The 16,745-nt window shown below is 31.9% G+C and overlaps 3 protein-coding genes across 6 annotated transcripts; 1 reads left to right on the plus strand and 2 right to left on the minus strand.

Annotated features, from left to right (window-relative positions):
* LOC104710578 (uridine kinase-like protein 5) lies at positions 3,858 to 6,513 on the plus strand. Its single transcript, XM_010427206.2, has 13 exons — positions 3,858 to 4,029; positions 4,106 to 4,197; positions 4,289 to 4,358; positions 4,437 to 4,552; positions 4,629 to 4,725; positions 4,797 to 4,876; positions 4,975 to 5,253; positions 5,346 to 5,406; positions 5,486 to 5,546; positions 5,623 to 5,716; positions 5,802 to 5,874; positions 5,955 to 6,037; positions 6,126 to 6,513. Exons 1-13 carry the CDS (start codon positions 3,930 to 3,932, stop codon positions 6,321 to 6,323), a joined length of 1,404 nt encoding a protein of 467 aa, XP_010425508.1. The 5' UTR covers positions 3,858 to 3,929; the 3' UTR covers positions 6,324 to 6,513.
* On the minus strand, positions 6,674 to 7,361 carry LOC104710579 (40S ribosomal protein S21-2-like). Its single transcript, XM_010427207.2, has 3 exons — positions 7,269 to 7,361; positions 7,043 to 7,175; positions 6,674 to 6,877 (listed from the first exon to the last, which is right to left on the minus strand). Exons 1-3 carry the CDS (start codon positions 7,316 to 7,318, stop codon positions 6,812 to 6,814), a joined length of 249 nt encoding a protein of 82 aa, XP_010425509.1. The 5' UTR covers positions 7,319 to 7,361; the 3' UTR covers positions 6,674 to 6,811.
* Positions 7,769 to 10,616, minus strand: LOC104710580. Of its 4 annotated transcripts, XM_010427209.2 has the most exons (10): positions 10,524 to 10,596; positions 10,258 to 10,408; positions 9,555 to 9,648; positions 9,365 to 9,441; positions 9,118 to 9,233; positions 8,929 to 9,014; positions 8,646 to 8,699; positions 8,408 to 8,561; positions 8,283 to 8,296; positions 7,769 to 8,170 (listed from the first exon to the last, which is right to left on the minus strand). In XM_010427209.2, the coding sequence occupies exons 2-10, from the start codon at positions 10,379 to 10,381 to the stop codon at positions 8,068 to 8,070; spliced, it is 822 nt and encodes a 273-aa protein (XP_010425511.1). In that variant the 5' UTR covers positions 10,382 to 10,408; positions 10,524 to 10,596; the 3' UTR covers positions 7,769 to 8,067. The 4 variants fall into 4 exon arrangements, with proteins under 4 accessions (XP_010425511.1, XP_010425513.1, XP_010425512.1 ...); XM_010427211.2 differs by having other exon boundaries at positions 9,118 to 9,224; positions 10,258 to 10,616; XM_010427210.2 differs by having other exon boundaries at positions 9,118 to 9,227; positions 10,258 to 10,616.

The following is a 16,745-nucleotide window of genomic DNA, read 5'->3' on the forward strand; positions in this document are numbered from 1 at the left end:
ATTGAAAATAAGTAAATATAAATAACAACATATTACCTTCACATTGATCCAACCACCGATTTGTGGTTTTTGCTTACATCTGGCTGCATGACGGTGCATGGTTGATGTTCCACAATCTTTTCCAATTGTAAGTATTACGTCACAGTACTTGCATTTTACCATCTTTTGACCATCATTGTTACTAAGAAGATCGAAGTGCTTCCATATGGGTGAAGCAAAAAAACGGTGTTCACCTATATCCATATTATTTAACTCATGTAAAAGGAACAAAAGAATAGGATTCAAATACTATCATCGAAATAAGAGAATCATTTGATGAAAGAAATCATCAAAACATTGCCTTCCACCAAAAACAAAAGCAATAGTGTCTCTTTAATTAATTCATGTATATTCAAGAAGTATACGTATAACTAAAAATTCAAAGAAAACACCAACGACTCAACCTCAACGTATGTGATCTAAAAAGGAACCCTATTGTTTGTAGTTTTCAGTGAGGCCGGCAAATTAAATCAATACATGTACACATCGATATACTTATATATTCAAACATGATTAAACACATAATTTAACTAACAAACTTGCTAAAGATAGTGTACTCACGAATTGAAACTTGAAAGACGATGAAAGCTGGTAAGCTGGAAACAGGTTTTGTTTCTTAGATTTATAGTGCGGCACCGTTAAAAATTAGGGTTAGAGTTTTAGCTCAATTAATTATTTTTTTATAATATTTTCCATACAAATTAAAAATAAAAAAATAATTATTTTATTAATTTAAGGGCTTTTCGGGCCGGCCCGAGCCTGACCGGGCTAAGCCTAAAAAACCCTATAGCCCGAACGGGCTTAGCCCGAAAGGACCGATTTTTTTTGGACATAAATTTGAAAGCCCGAGCCCGGTATTTTTCAAGGCTGGGCCGGGCCAGCCCACGGGCTTCGGCCCTAATTGACATGCCTAATTTTAACCCGATTCTTCTTTTTCTTCACTCAATTTTTATACGTATCTTTTTCTTCACCTAAAGTCAAGAAACATGTCTATTGGAGTACTAAGTTGTATTATTCATCTTGGATGGTCAGTTTTAATTTCTTTCTTTTGATTGGTGAAACATTGATTTCGATCGGTTTTTTACACGGTTACGTGAGAAAAAAGCAAAGGAGGAGAAGGCTGATATCGAAACTAATGCCGCGACATCGCATTCAAAGTTGTCCTTATTTGAATTGAACCAACAAACTGAACCCTAGTGTGAACAATGTTGTGTTTTGAATCTGAAGTACGTCTTCTTCAAAAACCGACTTAGAGAATCTGATTAAGACAGTGACAAATTAAGAGTTGTGTGTGTGGCCGAGTCTGAGAAGTACTACTGAACTCACGAGTCAAGTGATCAAAGATTTAAACGTAATTTTTGTGATAATGCCTTGGATAAGAAGGCTGTCCGTGGTTGCCTAATGCTTACGACCTTAGGATGCAAGTTGATAAATTGGATGCATGGTTTTTGGTTTTAAGATATATATCTAAAGATATATTATAACTATAAAATTCAAAAAATTATGAAAAAGAACCGTACATATTAATGGTGCACCGTAAAGAATAACTCAAGATGGACTGCGTATTCTCTAGTCTTTATTTCTAGTATTTTAATACTTAAAGAACATACATTTTATTTTCTCCCACAATCGGTGTTAACTGTAAACCAAAAGAGTATACTACAATAAATGATAACAAAGTACACAAAGAGAAAGAAGAGGCTTGAAAGGCCGTGTTCTTGAAAGCAATGCTGGCGGTCGAATCCAGCGTCGTGGGAATAAGTATACTGTTTAAATTAGCAACTTCAAAGGGACACTCAACATTTACCCTTTCCTCGTCTATTCTTATCATCTCCTTCTTCCTGATCTTTTCTTCACCAACAGGTGTCTAATAACTTGAATATATACGACTGTTCACAACCATATTTTCTCATTGATTTAATCTGATTTGGATTTTTGTTTTTTTGTAGGTTAAGATCACTTCCTCCACTAAGTGCCTCAATACTCTGTAGTCTGTAAGATTGGACTTCTTGGATTTCTAGGGTAATATCTAAATAACACATTCCATCTTCCAATATATAATAAGTATGAAATTAGCATTCACTTAAGTGTTACTAATATATGATTTTTGGCTGAAATAAATACAAAAAATGCTAAAACCTGATAATCAATTACTAAAGTGTTGCTAATATATAATTTTTGGCTATCAGCCGTCGTAATATAGAATTTACGTTCACCCTAAACAAAGACATTTATGTTAATAACTGCTAAACATGAAATTAGTTAGAAAATATCTAAAGAGTGCAATATATAAAAAATTGGGTGAAAATTCATTTTATCGAACGTACTTTTGCAAAGGTTGACAAAAAAAAAAGAAGGTACTTTTGCAAATAATGTAATGTACATTCATTTGGACCATTCTAAGATATAATACTATTTAACGTGCTAAATAGTAATATATAAATTTTAAGAAAATAAATCGCATTTCTATATGATATAGATATAACCACATCACAACTTAAATGTCTGTACTGAAAAGTAGCATAATGCTGGCTCGAAAACGCGTTTTATATAACAAATAACTATCATGAACAAAGTTGCATAAAGTGTTTTTTTGGTACATTAGATGCTTCCGTAAAAAAAAAATAGTATTACAACATTAATTGGTGTTCCCAAAATTAGATGAAATCAACAAAAATTCGAAGTAATCCATGGATAGTACTACCATCTAAATTCGTCGATTAGAGGTAATCAATGAACTGATGGTAGAGATTATTTGTAAAAAGAATAAACTAATATTAATATTTAATGTTCATAAGATGCACAAACTAATAAATCACAACCGTCTCAAAAAAAAAAAAATTAATCATTTTCACATATTTTTTATCATATTTCAAATCTTGAATATTTTGTTTTTTGTTTTATTACTGTTCTTGCATGAATTGAATTTTCAATTAAATTATCATTGTAAGAATTTAACTATATATTTTGTTTAATATGTATTCTAAATTGTGTTCAATTATATATATATATATATATATATTTTATTTTTTTTGACAACTAAGATATAGCTTAGTTGTAAAGTATGCACCACGTAAAAAAAACTAACAGGTTCAAACTCTGATTTTAAAATCGCCAAACACAAAAAAACAGTGATAATAGTAGCGCAATCACGGCGAGATGAATAAAAAAACAAAATTCAACACTCCAAACACATTATTCAACTCAGTAAATCACCAATTTTTGTTTCAATTATATCATTCTTTTTTTAAAATGCCTTGGAAAGTAAACTATTTTATGTATTTTTAATAATAATAAATCATCAAATCTGCACCATGACAATAATACATGACTTAAATGGTATTTTCAAAAGTGTAATAAAATGAGGGCATTTTTCCAAATTTACTCTTTTAGTAAACTCGATTGATGGTAAAGAAAACTACATAATCTAAAAAGATTATGAAGCGGTGACAATTACTCTTTTTATAGGTGACAATTTTTGTTTCAATTTGTAGTTTAAAGATTTGTCTATAATAAAAAATTTAGATATTTCAGAGACTTCTTTCTTTCGAATCCCACCTATAAAAAGACAATTTTAATTAAAATTTATGTAGTTTCCTCAACATTGGTTTGTGCAAATTAAACCAAACCAAATCGTACCGTGTGGTTTATCAAGAAGATTGGTTACAAAATACGGCGTCGTATCTTTGGATGACGTGTTTTTGTTCCGCTAATATCTCTCTTACACGCGCCAATACGAACACTTACACATCTAATAGGAAATAGAGATACGCACACATAGTGTCTTCAATATATCCATTTAAGACGTTACCAAAAGACCGACTCTAGTCTTTTCTATATCTTTCAGATTTGTTATCTCTCGTTCTAAACGTAAGATTGAAGAGAGGACGATGGAGAAATTATCTAATGGCGTAAGAGATCACTCTTTGATCAGTGACAACACTATATCACCTTCAGCTCCTGCTCCTCTTAAACAACCTTTCGTCATCGGTACGAATTTTTTATTTGTCTTTCAGATTTTAGAAAAATTGATTTCGTTTGGTTTAATTGGATCTGCTAAATTCAGGTGTTGCCGGAGGAACCGCCTCCGGGAAGACGACTGTATGCAATATGATCATGTCTCAGTTACACGATCAACGTGTTGTGCTTGTGAACCAAGTAATTATTATAAACTCTTAAATCTGTTTTTTCACTTCATATCATCACGAGCCCTATCGAAAACAGTCGTGTGAAAACATTTGATTTGTAGGATTCGTTTTATCATTCCCTTAGTGAGGAGAAATTAAAGAAGGTTCACGAATACAACTTCGATCATCCTGGTGAGTGATTGATCTGATGAGGACTGATTCGATTTTGTTTGGAAAATCTTGATTTTTGATTGATTGAAAACTACACAGCTGCGTTCAATACCGAGGTTTTGCTTTCGTGTATGGAAAAATTGCGATCAGGCCAACCAGTGAATATTCCTAGTTACGATTTCAAAACCCACAAGAGCATTGAATCATCAAGTCCGGTAAAGAGATGCGTAAAACCTATGAATTGTTTCATTAGTAACACCTGATTATGGACTAATGCTGATCTGTATTCAGGTTAATCCTGGTGATGTAATCATCTTAGAGGGAATCTTGGTTCTTAATGATCCTCGAGTTCGTGATCTCATGAACATGAAGATCTTTGTCGATACAGGTTTGTTATTTCCTCGGCTTCATTCAAGGCCTTAATGCTCATATCCAATACAAATTTACACCAATATGCAGATGCTGATGTACGACTCTCGAGAAGAATACAGCGTGATACTGTCCAGAGAGGAAGAAACATCCAAAATGTTCTTGAACAGGTTCAGTGATGAGTCTGAATTTGACTTGTTTTGATGGGAAGATAATAATGTTGTTTTTTCCAGCTTTTTAATCATCAGACCATCACTTTCGTTTTCAGTATACCAAGTTTGTGAAGCCGAGCTTTGACGAATTCATCCAGCCATCGATGAAGTATGCTGATATAATCATTCCTAGAGGAGGAGACAATGATGTTGCAATTGACCTCATTGTACAACATATTCGTACAAAGCTGTGCCAACACAATCTCTGTAAGATATACTCAAACATCTTCATCATATCTTCTACGTTCCAGATCAAAGGAATGCATACTCTTATCCGCGACGTCAACACAGCAAAGCATGATTTCGTCTTTTACGCTGACCGATTGATTCGACTGGTATAAGCATCCAGTCAGTACATTAAAGTTCCGGCGATAGGTTTTCTTAGAAGAAACAAAACTAAACTTGGAGTTGTGTATGTTTGTTTCAGGTTGTGGAACATGGACTTGGTCATCTTCCTTTTACAGAGAAACAAATCACAACTCCAACAGGTAACTGAGCCAATAAAATGTTGGAGTTAAGGTAAAGATTAAAATGTCACTTAAGTAATCGACTTTTTGAACTGAACAGGATCAGTGTACACTGGAGTTGACTTCTGCAAGAGATTGTGTGGCGTCTCAGTGATCAGAAGGTATCTAATACAAAGCTTTGCTATCTCGTTTGTTTGTGCATCTTCTATCTTAGGTTTATGTTTTTGATATATACAGTGGAGAAAGTATGGAGAATGCACTAAGAGCTTGCTGCAACGGTATTAAGATTGGTAAAATCCTCATTCACAGAGAGAATAACGATGGTCGTCAGGTCTGAGATAACATTGCCTGCAAACATGTTTCCCCTATACATCTCAGCTCAACAGTTTTGCTCATTCAAATGATGTTTCTTGCAGTTAATATATGAGAAGTTGCCTAAAGATATCGCAAGCAGACATGTCTTCCTCCTCGACCCTGTTCTAGCTTCAGGTTCGTAGTAATACACAAAGGATATTTTTCGAGTCAGTTGTTGCAGAAATGTCTAATTAACCTTCTTAAATTGTTAACAGGATACTCTGCAGTGAAAGCTATAACTTTGCTTCTGAGCAAGGGAGTTCCAGAATCACAGATCATCTTTCTCAATCTTATAGCAGTAAAGACATACTAAAGAAACCTATTGTCCATGTTTTTTCTCTAGGTTAATTAAATATTATATACTAACACAAGAAAAAAAACTGCAGGCACCTCAAGGTATCCACGCGCTGTGCAAGAAATTCCCGATGCTAAAGATTGTGACTTCAGAAATCGATGCATCCCTTAATGAGGACTCGCGTGTGATACCAGGCATGGGAGAATTCGCAGACCGTTACTTTGGTACAACCAACATTAGTGCAAAAGTAACAACAAGCTTGACTGCAAATCTCAAGTCAAGAAGCTAAAAAGATATACTCTTCTATAGTCATTAAGCTACTTGGGAACCAACAAAGCCATACCATTATTATCATACAAAACTTGAATACTCTTCTGATTCATCCTGAGATTCTCTTTCTACCATCTTCATTCTCATTTTGCTAATATTTATCCTATTTCTCTAAATTACTCTATCCAGTATACATAACATTACATTGATCAAACCCATTCATTCTTTTCTTAGTAGACTAATCTCCAGTCTTATAGTTGTCTATTGTGTACAACTCCAATACCAATACTGATTTATTTAGGCCTGATATGACTTGAATGCGTATAAAAAAATAATAGATTTGTCATTTCATTGCTAATTCCGGGCAAACAAGAACCAAACATCTCATTCCATTATCTTTCAAACCAAAAATATCTTTGCAGCAACAAGAAATTAGAAAACCAGATACAGGTTCACATCTAGATTTCAAAAAGAAACCTAGAAACTAGAAAACAAAGCTTGTGGGTCTTACTGTTGTTTGGCTTCAACCTTCTTCTTCTGCCATAGCCTGTCGACTCCACTGTCAGCATCACCCTTTATCGTTTCAAGAAAGTGTTAACAAATGTCATGTACTAACAAAAGCATTACATGACCAATTCTAGTTAACACAATGATCCAGAACCAATTCTATTGCTATACTATATTAAAGTCAGACAGACAAGTCTCAACATTTATGATAAAGAAGCTGACTTGACAAACCTGAGCACGGACAAAACCGCAGAGAGCAAAGGTAGTGAATTGACCAGTGTACACCCCATCAGCATCGAGATGACCAATGTTGAGCTGCACAGAAGCATGATCCTTTGATGTGATCAACCTGTTAGTAGCCGAGCTGCAATTATAATCCAAACACAAACAAGAACAATCAGTTCATTAAGTTTCCTTACAATAATAATAAAAAAGTTTTTTTTTTGTCAGTCTTTACCATTTCCTTGGAATGTAAAGCTCAGTGACTTGACCCTCTTCGTTCTGCATCTTTTGGAGATTAAAACTGACAGATTTCTAACTCTTTCAATTGCTACAAAACAAACAATTTGTACACAAAAGATTGTAACAAAAACCACGAGATAAGATCCAAAGAGAAGAATTAAATCGAAGAGGAAGTCGAGTTTTGTTTACCAGTTACAGCAGAAGTAGAAATTGGCGACGACAAGGAAAAAAAAAATGCTGCACCGTGTTTTGTCTTCAACAACCCTAGCGTCGAAAGTCGTTGTTGTGTTAAGATACCGTTTTAAGTTACATGTTTAACAACCAGTTATCAGTCTCTCTACCCAATTTAGACCCTTCAGCTGATACGGAATCACTTAACCGCGGATTTATGGATCCTAATTTGAATGATATTCTTCCTTAAGTGAACGGCAAAACACTAAAATGATATCCGAGGAACTGCGAGTCGAGATCCGAGTAAGGATATAGTGTCACACATGAAAAGTAGTTGTTTCATTTATATCACAAAAACTTGTAATCATACAAATGTAACTTTTACAAATTGTGTCTCAGTATGATACATATCCATGGTCTCATACATATATACACATTCAAATATTACATTTAACTAGAGTAGCTTTGCCCCAAATTGAATAGTAAAAAGAGAATGAAAAAAATCACCTTTTTATTCTTCAAAATCATCTCATGTGAACCACAAACAGGGACAAACAGCTCTTAACTTATGCTTTTTGGCACCCAAATAGTTAGTCTCTTATTTTATTGTATCCATCTGAAATTCACTGGCGATGGCCTTCTGGTAAAGCTACCACTTTGTGGAATGGCACTGTTCTTTGAGGTAATGCTCCGTCTTCTTCATCGTCATCGAATTCTAGCAAGTACCTAGCATGAATCAGAAAGGATATCAGATTAGGTACTTAGGATTCTTAAATCTCAACCAAAAATGCTTTATTAGTTGATGATGGGATATGAACAAAGGTGTGGAGGAACTTACTCGTCAGACTTCCTCTGGAATCAGATGTGCAACATGCGGGTTTAGATAACTAGAGGTTAGTTCTTATTGGTTTCGTATACATCTGCTGAAACGAGTTTGAAATGTTGCGGGAAAAAAAAGCTAACCTTTCGTGGGGTACTGACTACAGTTGCCTTGTAGAGGGCTGTGGTTCCAGGATATACAGCTAACACATGTTTCCCTGGTTGAAACTCTTGTGTGCTTGTAGGATCATTCCGTTTTGGAAACGGTAAAATACATGACATTGATAGTTTATACGTCCTAAAGATTACAAGAGAATGAATAATCAGCAAGCTGCTCAATGTTATTGCAAAAGTTTCATAGTTATAAAGAGCTCTTAGTTACCTCTGGCCACCTCCTTCTTCATCATCTCCTGGTTCTTCATCAAGTACTTCAACTCTGTGAAAAAGGTTTGAAACACTATTGAGACCCATTTATGAATCTATTGTAGAGCAACATATATACCATAATTGCGTCATAAAAGCTATCTACTAGTTTAATCCTAATAAATAAATGCTTGACTGTGACCATGAGATTCATGTAAATTCTCAAAGTCTCTCTTTTAGCACAACTATGTACATATTCTACAAACCAATGTGAAAATCTTACTAAAAGGGTTCGAGCTTACTCTTTTGTTTCTCTGTCGAAGTGAATAACTTTCACCACAAACCATTCATCCTTCTCGGCATCCTCGGCTGTGACTCTTGCAGCAACCTACAAAAAAACAAACAGATGTCACAAAATAATTTTGGCCAATTTTAGAAGAAAGAAGTGATTGAAGTACTTCAAGAAACAAGTACAGTAGTAGTTGTTGTACCTGTTCACCCTTTAGACTGGCATATGCCTCGATTTGATTTCTCATGGAAGGAGAAACTCTTGTTACATCTGAATCTACTTTCATTCTCTTTCTCTTCTGTTCGTTGCCTTCTGCCACTTATGTGATATCATTACAAGCATCGGAAAACCTTAAATCCCTCTTTTATATATATATATATATCAATACATTACTTACAAGACTAGCCTGACATATTCAAAGAAGGGTCGTAACAGTAATCGAAGTATACCTAATTTTCTGCGTTGTTGCCCAGTTGGTCCAGATGGAAGCAGAGAATCCAACTGAGTAAGCAGAATGTTTGAAACGCTGCAATAAAGAACACAAACAATTGTGTCATTAATAGTTGTATCATCCACTCTCTAAACCATTCAAAAACTGATGTAACAAGTGAAAGGAGATGATGAAGAGATATGGCTTACGTTACTTCACTTTCTGAAAGCTCTTTTGCTTGAATGTACAAATTTTTAAGCTTTGACAATGAAGTATCACCAGGCTTCTCAACAATCTCAGGCGCTGCAGTTCAAAACACATACACAAGTCAGCCAGATAACTCATTGAAAGCAAATAACAGTCATAAAGTCACATAAACTTCAAACCATTCTAGCTGAAACAAGCTCAATTTCAGTATATGATTCTCATTAGTCTGTTTCCATAATAGATAATTCGATAAATCTAGTCCGCTACTACGATTCTTTCTGAGTACGAAAACAGAGCTTAATCAATAAATTCCAAAACTCATAAACAAGTTAAAGACACACAAGAACAAATGCCAAAAGTGGTTAAATCCTATTCCTGTTTTCCCTAATCAAAGCACAATACCTATTTCTACATTACGACATGAATAGCTAAAGTCTATTAATTGGTTCTCTTGGCAGATAATTGTATTCAAAATTCAAACTTATCAGCATCTAATTATGAATCAATGTAAACTAACAACAGAGTTCTATCTAACTACTTCAAGATCCAAACCCCAAATGATCAAAAATAACCATAATTAATCGAACACAATCAATACCAATTTGAAAATCACGTATGACTAAGAGAAGAAGATCAAAAAGCTTCATTCAAAAATTTGGATAGTAGTAAGAAAAAAAAAAAAGGCTGAAAATGGAAAGACTTTACTAGCTTGAAGCTTCTTATGCATCTTATTGATCTCCACAAGAACTTCCTCTTGTTCTTTCCTTAACCGATCAAGCTCCTTCGTATTATCTAATATTCCGGCAATGTCCGGTGACGACGACGACATCGTTGTCTTTCTTTCCAGCTACTGCTGCTGCTAACAAAAATCCCGATAAAAAAGAATAAAAAAGACAAATTTAAAATTCTAATCACTTAAAAAGTTTCAAATTGTTTTCTATTTCTGTTGGAATTTCAAAGAAAAAAAATACAATTTTTATGTTCAAACTTCAAACATAGGAGGAGGACAAAATCTGAGAAAAGATCTCAGTTTTTATTTTTATTTTTCTTTTGAGATTTAGTAAATTCAAAAATGCAAATCGCAATTTTGTTTTGTTTTTATTGATTTGTGATTCGGCAGATCAAGTATGAGTACGACGTCGTTTATATAAAGGGAAAGGTTTTTTTAAAGCATATCCTTCTATAGTTTCCCAATATATAAATTTGGTAGTAATGAGTATGTAATAATAATTCGGATTAGACCAATGCAAGTAGGATCAAGTTTTTAAAATGGAAATTAAGTAAATTTCTTTGAACTAGATTTTACTAATTAAAAGCTTTTATTATTAAGAGAATTTAACCAAAAAAACAACTTAGTAGAATATTTTATTCTACAATTGTTTTTACTCCTATACTATTTTTTAACTAACAAAAAAACTTAGAATAGGTAAAGATATAAGTTGAAGTGAACACCTGTTAGTGTATTATTCATAATCATAAGATTTATTCTTTAAGAGAATTAAAAAGAACCAATTTTATCATAACTTGAAGTCAAGCAATTAACACCTTATTACATTAATTTATTTTAAATTTGTTTCTACTCTATAATAATTTTTTAACTAAAACAAATTAGAATAGGTAAAATATATAAGTTAAACTGAACACATGTTAATGTATTATTCATTGTTATAGAAAGTGATTATCATAATTTTACCTGTCTAACTAGAAGAGTGTTATAAACTTCCTTACTCCTTCTGTCATTTGTATATGAATGAATTGTCCAATTTAGATAATATATGCCTTTAACAGGTCTTGGTTGATTAAGAAGTAAATTAATTCAACTTATTTCATTCACGAAAGACAGTTTGAATTTTTTCTTTGTTTGAGCTAGTTGTCTATGTTGCCGTTTCAAGCAGTAATTTCGATAAGAATGAACCATTTATTGATTCAAAAACTGGAGACGTTTTGAAGGTAGCATCCGTTTATGAATAATGATAGAAAATAAGGAACGTTTCCAATTTACTGTCAATTAAAGACAAATTTTATCGGCTCTTTTACGTGCAAGATGCAGGGCTAGGCATTGAAGGTAGTATATTGTGTGGTTTATTATATGACAGTGATAAAAACAGTATACACATCATCATGACCTTTTCCATCGATCCGTTGTCATGTCCATCGTATATTTTAATTTAATCTTTTTTTTTTAAAACATATGATATATCGTATGTATTGTTTATCAATTATCACCTCTACGTACCCCTAAGTAGTGTTGTTAACAAAACAAAAAAAATTTCTTTGTTTGAGCTAGTTGTCTATATTACCATTTCAAGCAGTAATTTTGATAAGTATGAACCATTTATTGATTCAAAAACTGGAGACGTTTTGAAGGTAGCATCCGTTTATGAATAATGATAGAAAATAAGGAACGTTTCCAATTTACTGTCAATTAAAGACAAATTTTATCGGCTCTTTTACGTGCAAGATGCAGGGCTAGGCATTGAAGGTAGTATATTGTGTGGTTTATTATATGGCAGTGATAAAAACAGTATACACATCATCATGACCTTTTCCATCGATCCGTTGTCATGTCCATCGTATATTTTAATTTAATCTTTTTTTTTTAAAACATATGATATATCGTATGTATTGTTTATCAATTATCACCTCTACGTACCCCTAAGTAGTGTTGTTAACAAAACAAAAAAAATTTCTTTGTTTGAGCTAGTTGTCTATATTACCATTTCAAGCAGTAATTTTGATAAGTATGAACCATTTATTGATTCAAAAACTGGAGACGTTTTGAAGGTAGCATCCGTTTATGAATAATGATAGAAAATAAGGAACGTTTCCAATTTACTGTCAATTAAAGACGAATTTTATCGGCTCTTTTACGTGCAAGATGCAGGGCTAGGCATTGAAGGTAGTATATTGTGTGGTTTATTATATGGCAGTGATAAAAACAGTATACACATCATCATGACCTTTTCCATCGATCCGTTGTCATGTCCATCGTATATTTTAATATAATCTTTTTTTTTTGAAACATATGATATATCGTATGTATTGTTTATCAGTTATCACCTCTACGTACCCCTAAGTAGTGCCGTCAACAAAACAAAAGTTTTTTCTTTGTTTGAGCTAGTTGTCTATGTTGCCGTTTCAAATAGTAATTTCGATAAGTATGAACCATTCATTGATTCAAAAACTGGACACGTTTTGAAGGTAGCATCCGTTTATGAATAATTATAGAAAATAAGGAACGTTTCCAATTTACTGTCAATTAAAGACGAATTTTATCGGCTCTTTTACGTGCAAGATGCAGGGCTAGGCATTGAAGGTAGTATATTGTGTGGTTTATTATATGGCAGTGATAAAAACAGTATACACATCATCATGATCTTTTCCATCGATCTGTGGTCATGTCCATCGTATATTTTAATATAATCTTTTTTTTTTGAAACATATGATATATCATATGTATTGTTTATCAGTTATCACCTCTACGTACCCCTAAGTAGTGCCGTCAACAAAACAAAAGTTTTTCTTTGTTTGAGCAAGTTGTCTATGTTGCTGTTTCAAGCAGTAATTTCGATAAGTATGAACCATTTATTGATTCAAAAACTGGAGATGTTTTGATGGTAGCATCCGTTTATGAATAATGATAGAAAATAAGGAACGTTTCCAATTTACTGTCAATTAAAGACGAATTTTAGCGGCTCTTTTACGTGCAAGATGCATGGCTAGGCATTGAAGGTAGTATATTGTGTGGTTTATTATATGGCAGTGATAAAAACAGTCAACACATCATCATGACCTTTTCCATCGATCCGTTGTCATGTCCATCGTATATTTTAATTTAATCTTTTTTTTTTGAAACATATGATATATATCATATGTATTGTTTATCAGTTATCACCTCTACGTACCCCTAAGTAGTGCCGTCAACAAAACAAAAGTTTTTTCTTTGTTTGAGCTAGTTGTTTATGTTGCCTTTTCAAGCAGTATTTTTGATAAGTATGAACCATTTATTGATTCAAAAACTGGAGACGTTTTGAAGGTAGCATCCGTTTATGAATAATGATAGAACATTTTCTGATTTACGTGTTTATAGGATTATGAAAATGGTATTCTTGTCTCTAATTAGTTAGACATGACTGAAATCCTTTTTTTTTCTTTTTTTCTTCCTATTCTAGTATATGATTGAATTTGCATGCTCCTCTTTTACTATTGTTTTGTAGTTATGTTTGAAAGTTTATTGTGTTTAGGTTTAGGAGTTTGATTTAGAATTAATTTGTTAGAAACAATGTGATTTTTGGTGTAATTTAATTATTTTGGATTTATAATGTTTGAAATTGTAGTTAAAAACTAGAATGGTGCATTTGAAATTTGTGATTCTATTGTGACATTATCAATGATTTTGTGATTTCGCACATTATTAACTTTTGGCATTTTCAAAGCTAGTTTTAGGTTTAGGAGTTTGAATTAGAATGGATTTGTTGAGAACAAAGTGATATTGGTGTAATTTAATTAATTTGAATTCACAATGTTTGGAATTGTTGTCAAGAACTAGAATTGTGCAACCAAAATTTGTGATTCTATTGTGATTTTGTTAATGATTTTGTGATTGTTCACAATATAAGGTGTATACTTTTTCAAAACTCGTTGTTCGTTTGGGAGTTTGATTTAGAATGACTTTGTCATAAACAAAGTAATTTTGGTGAAGTTAAATTAATTTGAATTCATAATGTTTGGAATTGTTGTCAAAAACTAGAATGGTACAACTAAATTTGTGATTCTATTGTGACTTTGTTAAGGATTTTGTGATTGTTCACATTATTAACTGTAAGCTTTTTCAAAACTCATTTTAGGTTTAGGAGTTTTATTTAAAATGAATTTGTTGTGAACAAAATGATTTTGGTGTAATTTAGTTAATTTGGATTCATAATGTTTAGCATTATTGTCAAGAGCTAAAATGGTGCAACTGAAATTTTTGATTCTATTGTGACTTTGTTAAGGATTTTGTGATTATTCACATCATTAATTGTAGGCTTTTTCAAACTCATTTTAGGTTTAGGAGTTTGATTTAGAATGGGGTTGATGGGAACAAAGTGATTTTGGTGTAACTTAATTAATTTGGATTCATAATGTTTAGAATTATTGTCAAAAACTAGAATAGTGTAACTGATATTTTGTGGTTCTATTATGACTTTATTAAAGATTTTGTGATTGTTTACATTATTAATTGTAAGCTTTTTCAAAACGCATTTTACGTTAATGAGTTTGATTTAGAATGAAATTTTTAGGAACAAAGATGTTTTGGTGTAATTTAATTAATTTAGATTCATAATATTTGGAATTATTGTCAACAACTAGAATGGTGCAACTAAAACTTGTGATTTTATTGTGCCTTTGTTAATTATTTTATGATTATTTACATTATGAAGTGTTGGCTTTTTCAAAGCTCATTTTAGGTTTAGGAGTTTAATTTAGAATGGATTTGTGTGGAATGATGTGATTTTGGTGTAATTTAATTAATTTGGATTCATAATGTTTGTAATTGTTGTCAAAAACTAGAATGTTGCATTTGAAATTTGTGTTTCTATTGTGACATTATTAATGATTTTTGTGATTGCGCACATTATCAAGTTTTGGCTTTTTCAAAGCTAGTTTTAGGTTTAGGAGTTTGAATTAGAATGGATTTGTTAGGAACGAAGTGATTTTTTGGTTTAATTTAATTAATTTGAATTCATAATGTTTGGAATTGTTGTGAATAACTAGAATGGTGAAACATAAATTCGTGATTCTATTGTGATTTTGTTAATGATTTTGTGATTTTTTAGTATATTAAGTTTAGGATTTGTCAAAACTTGTTTTTGGTTTAGGAGATTGATTTAGAATAATTTTTCCGGAAACAAAAAGATATTTGTGTAATTTAATTAATTTGGATTCATAATGTATGGAATTGTTGTCAAAAACTTGAATGGTGCAACTGAAATGTGTGATTCTATTGTGACTCCGTTAAGGATTTTGTGATTTTTTATATTATTAAGTGTAAGCTTTTTCAAAACTCATTTTATGTTTAGAAGTTTGATTTTGAATAGATTTGTTGGGAACAAAGTGATTTTGATGTAATTTAATTTGAATTCATAATGTTTAGAATTTTTGTTAAGAACTAGAATGGTGCAACTGGATTTTTTGATTATATTGTAACTTTGTTAAGGATTTTGTTATTGTTCACATTATTAAGTGTAGGATTTTTCAAAGCTCGTTTTAGGTTTATGAGTTTGATTTAGAATGAATTTGTTGGGAACAAAGTGATTTTGGTGTAACTTAATTAATATGGATTCATAATGTTTGGAACTGTTATCAAAAACTAGAATGATGCAAATGGAATTTGTGATTCTATTGTGACTTTGTTATAGATTTTGTGATTGTTTACATTATTAAGTGTAAGTTTAGGAATTTGATTTAGAATGTATTTGTTGAGAACTAAGTGATTTTGGTGTAACTTAATTTATTTGGATTCATAATGTTTGGAATTGATGTCAATAACTAGGATGGTGCAACTGAAAATTTTGATTCTATTGTGACTTTGTTAAGGATTTTGTGATTGCTCACATTATTAAGTGTAGAATTTTCTAAAGCTAGTTTTAGGATTAGGAGTTAGATTTAGAATGAATTTGTTGAGAACAAAATGATTTTGGTGTAACTTAATTAATTTAGATTCATAATGTTTAGAATTGTCGTCAAAAACTACAATGGTGCAACTGAAATTTGTGATTCTATTGTGATTTTATTAATGATTTTGTGATTCTTCATATTATTAGCTGTAGGCTTCTTCAAAACTTGCTTTTGGTTTAGGATTTTGATTTAGAATGAGATTTTCGGGAACAAAATGATTTTGGTGTAATTTAATTAATTTAGATTCATAATGTTTGGAATTGTCGTCAAAAACTAGAATGGTGCAACTGAAATTTGTGATTCTATTGTGATTTTATTAATGATTTTGTGATTTTATTAATGATTTTGTCACTAACAATCCTAAGATGAAAATGTAAGATGCAGAAAGTAAAACTACAAAAACTAAGAGCTAAATGCAAATAGAACAGAATGATTGCAGCTAATATGAAATAAGAGCAGAAATAGAAACTACTATGATGAACTAATGCAAGACAATAATGAACATAACAATGAGTAAATGAAACAGAAATGCA

Source organism: Camelina sativa, chromosome 9 (assembly GCF_000633955.1).
Source record: "Camelina sativa cultivar DH55 chromosome 9, Cs, whole genome shotgun sequence".
NCBI classification, from domain to species: domain Eukaryota; kingdom Viridiplantae; phylum Streptophyta; class Magnoliopsida; order Brassicales; family Brassicaceae; genus Camelina; species Camelina sativa.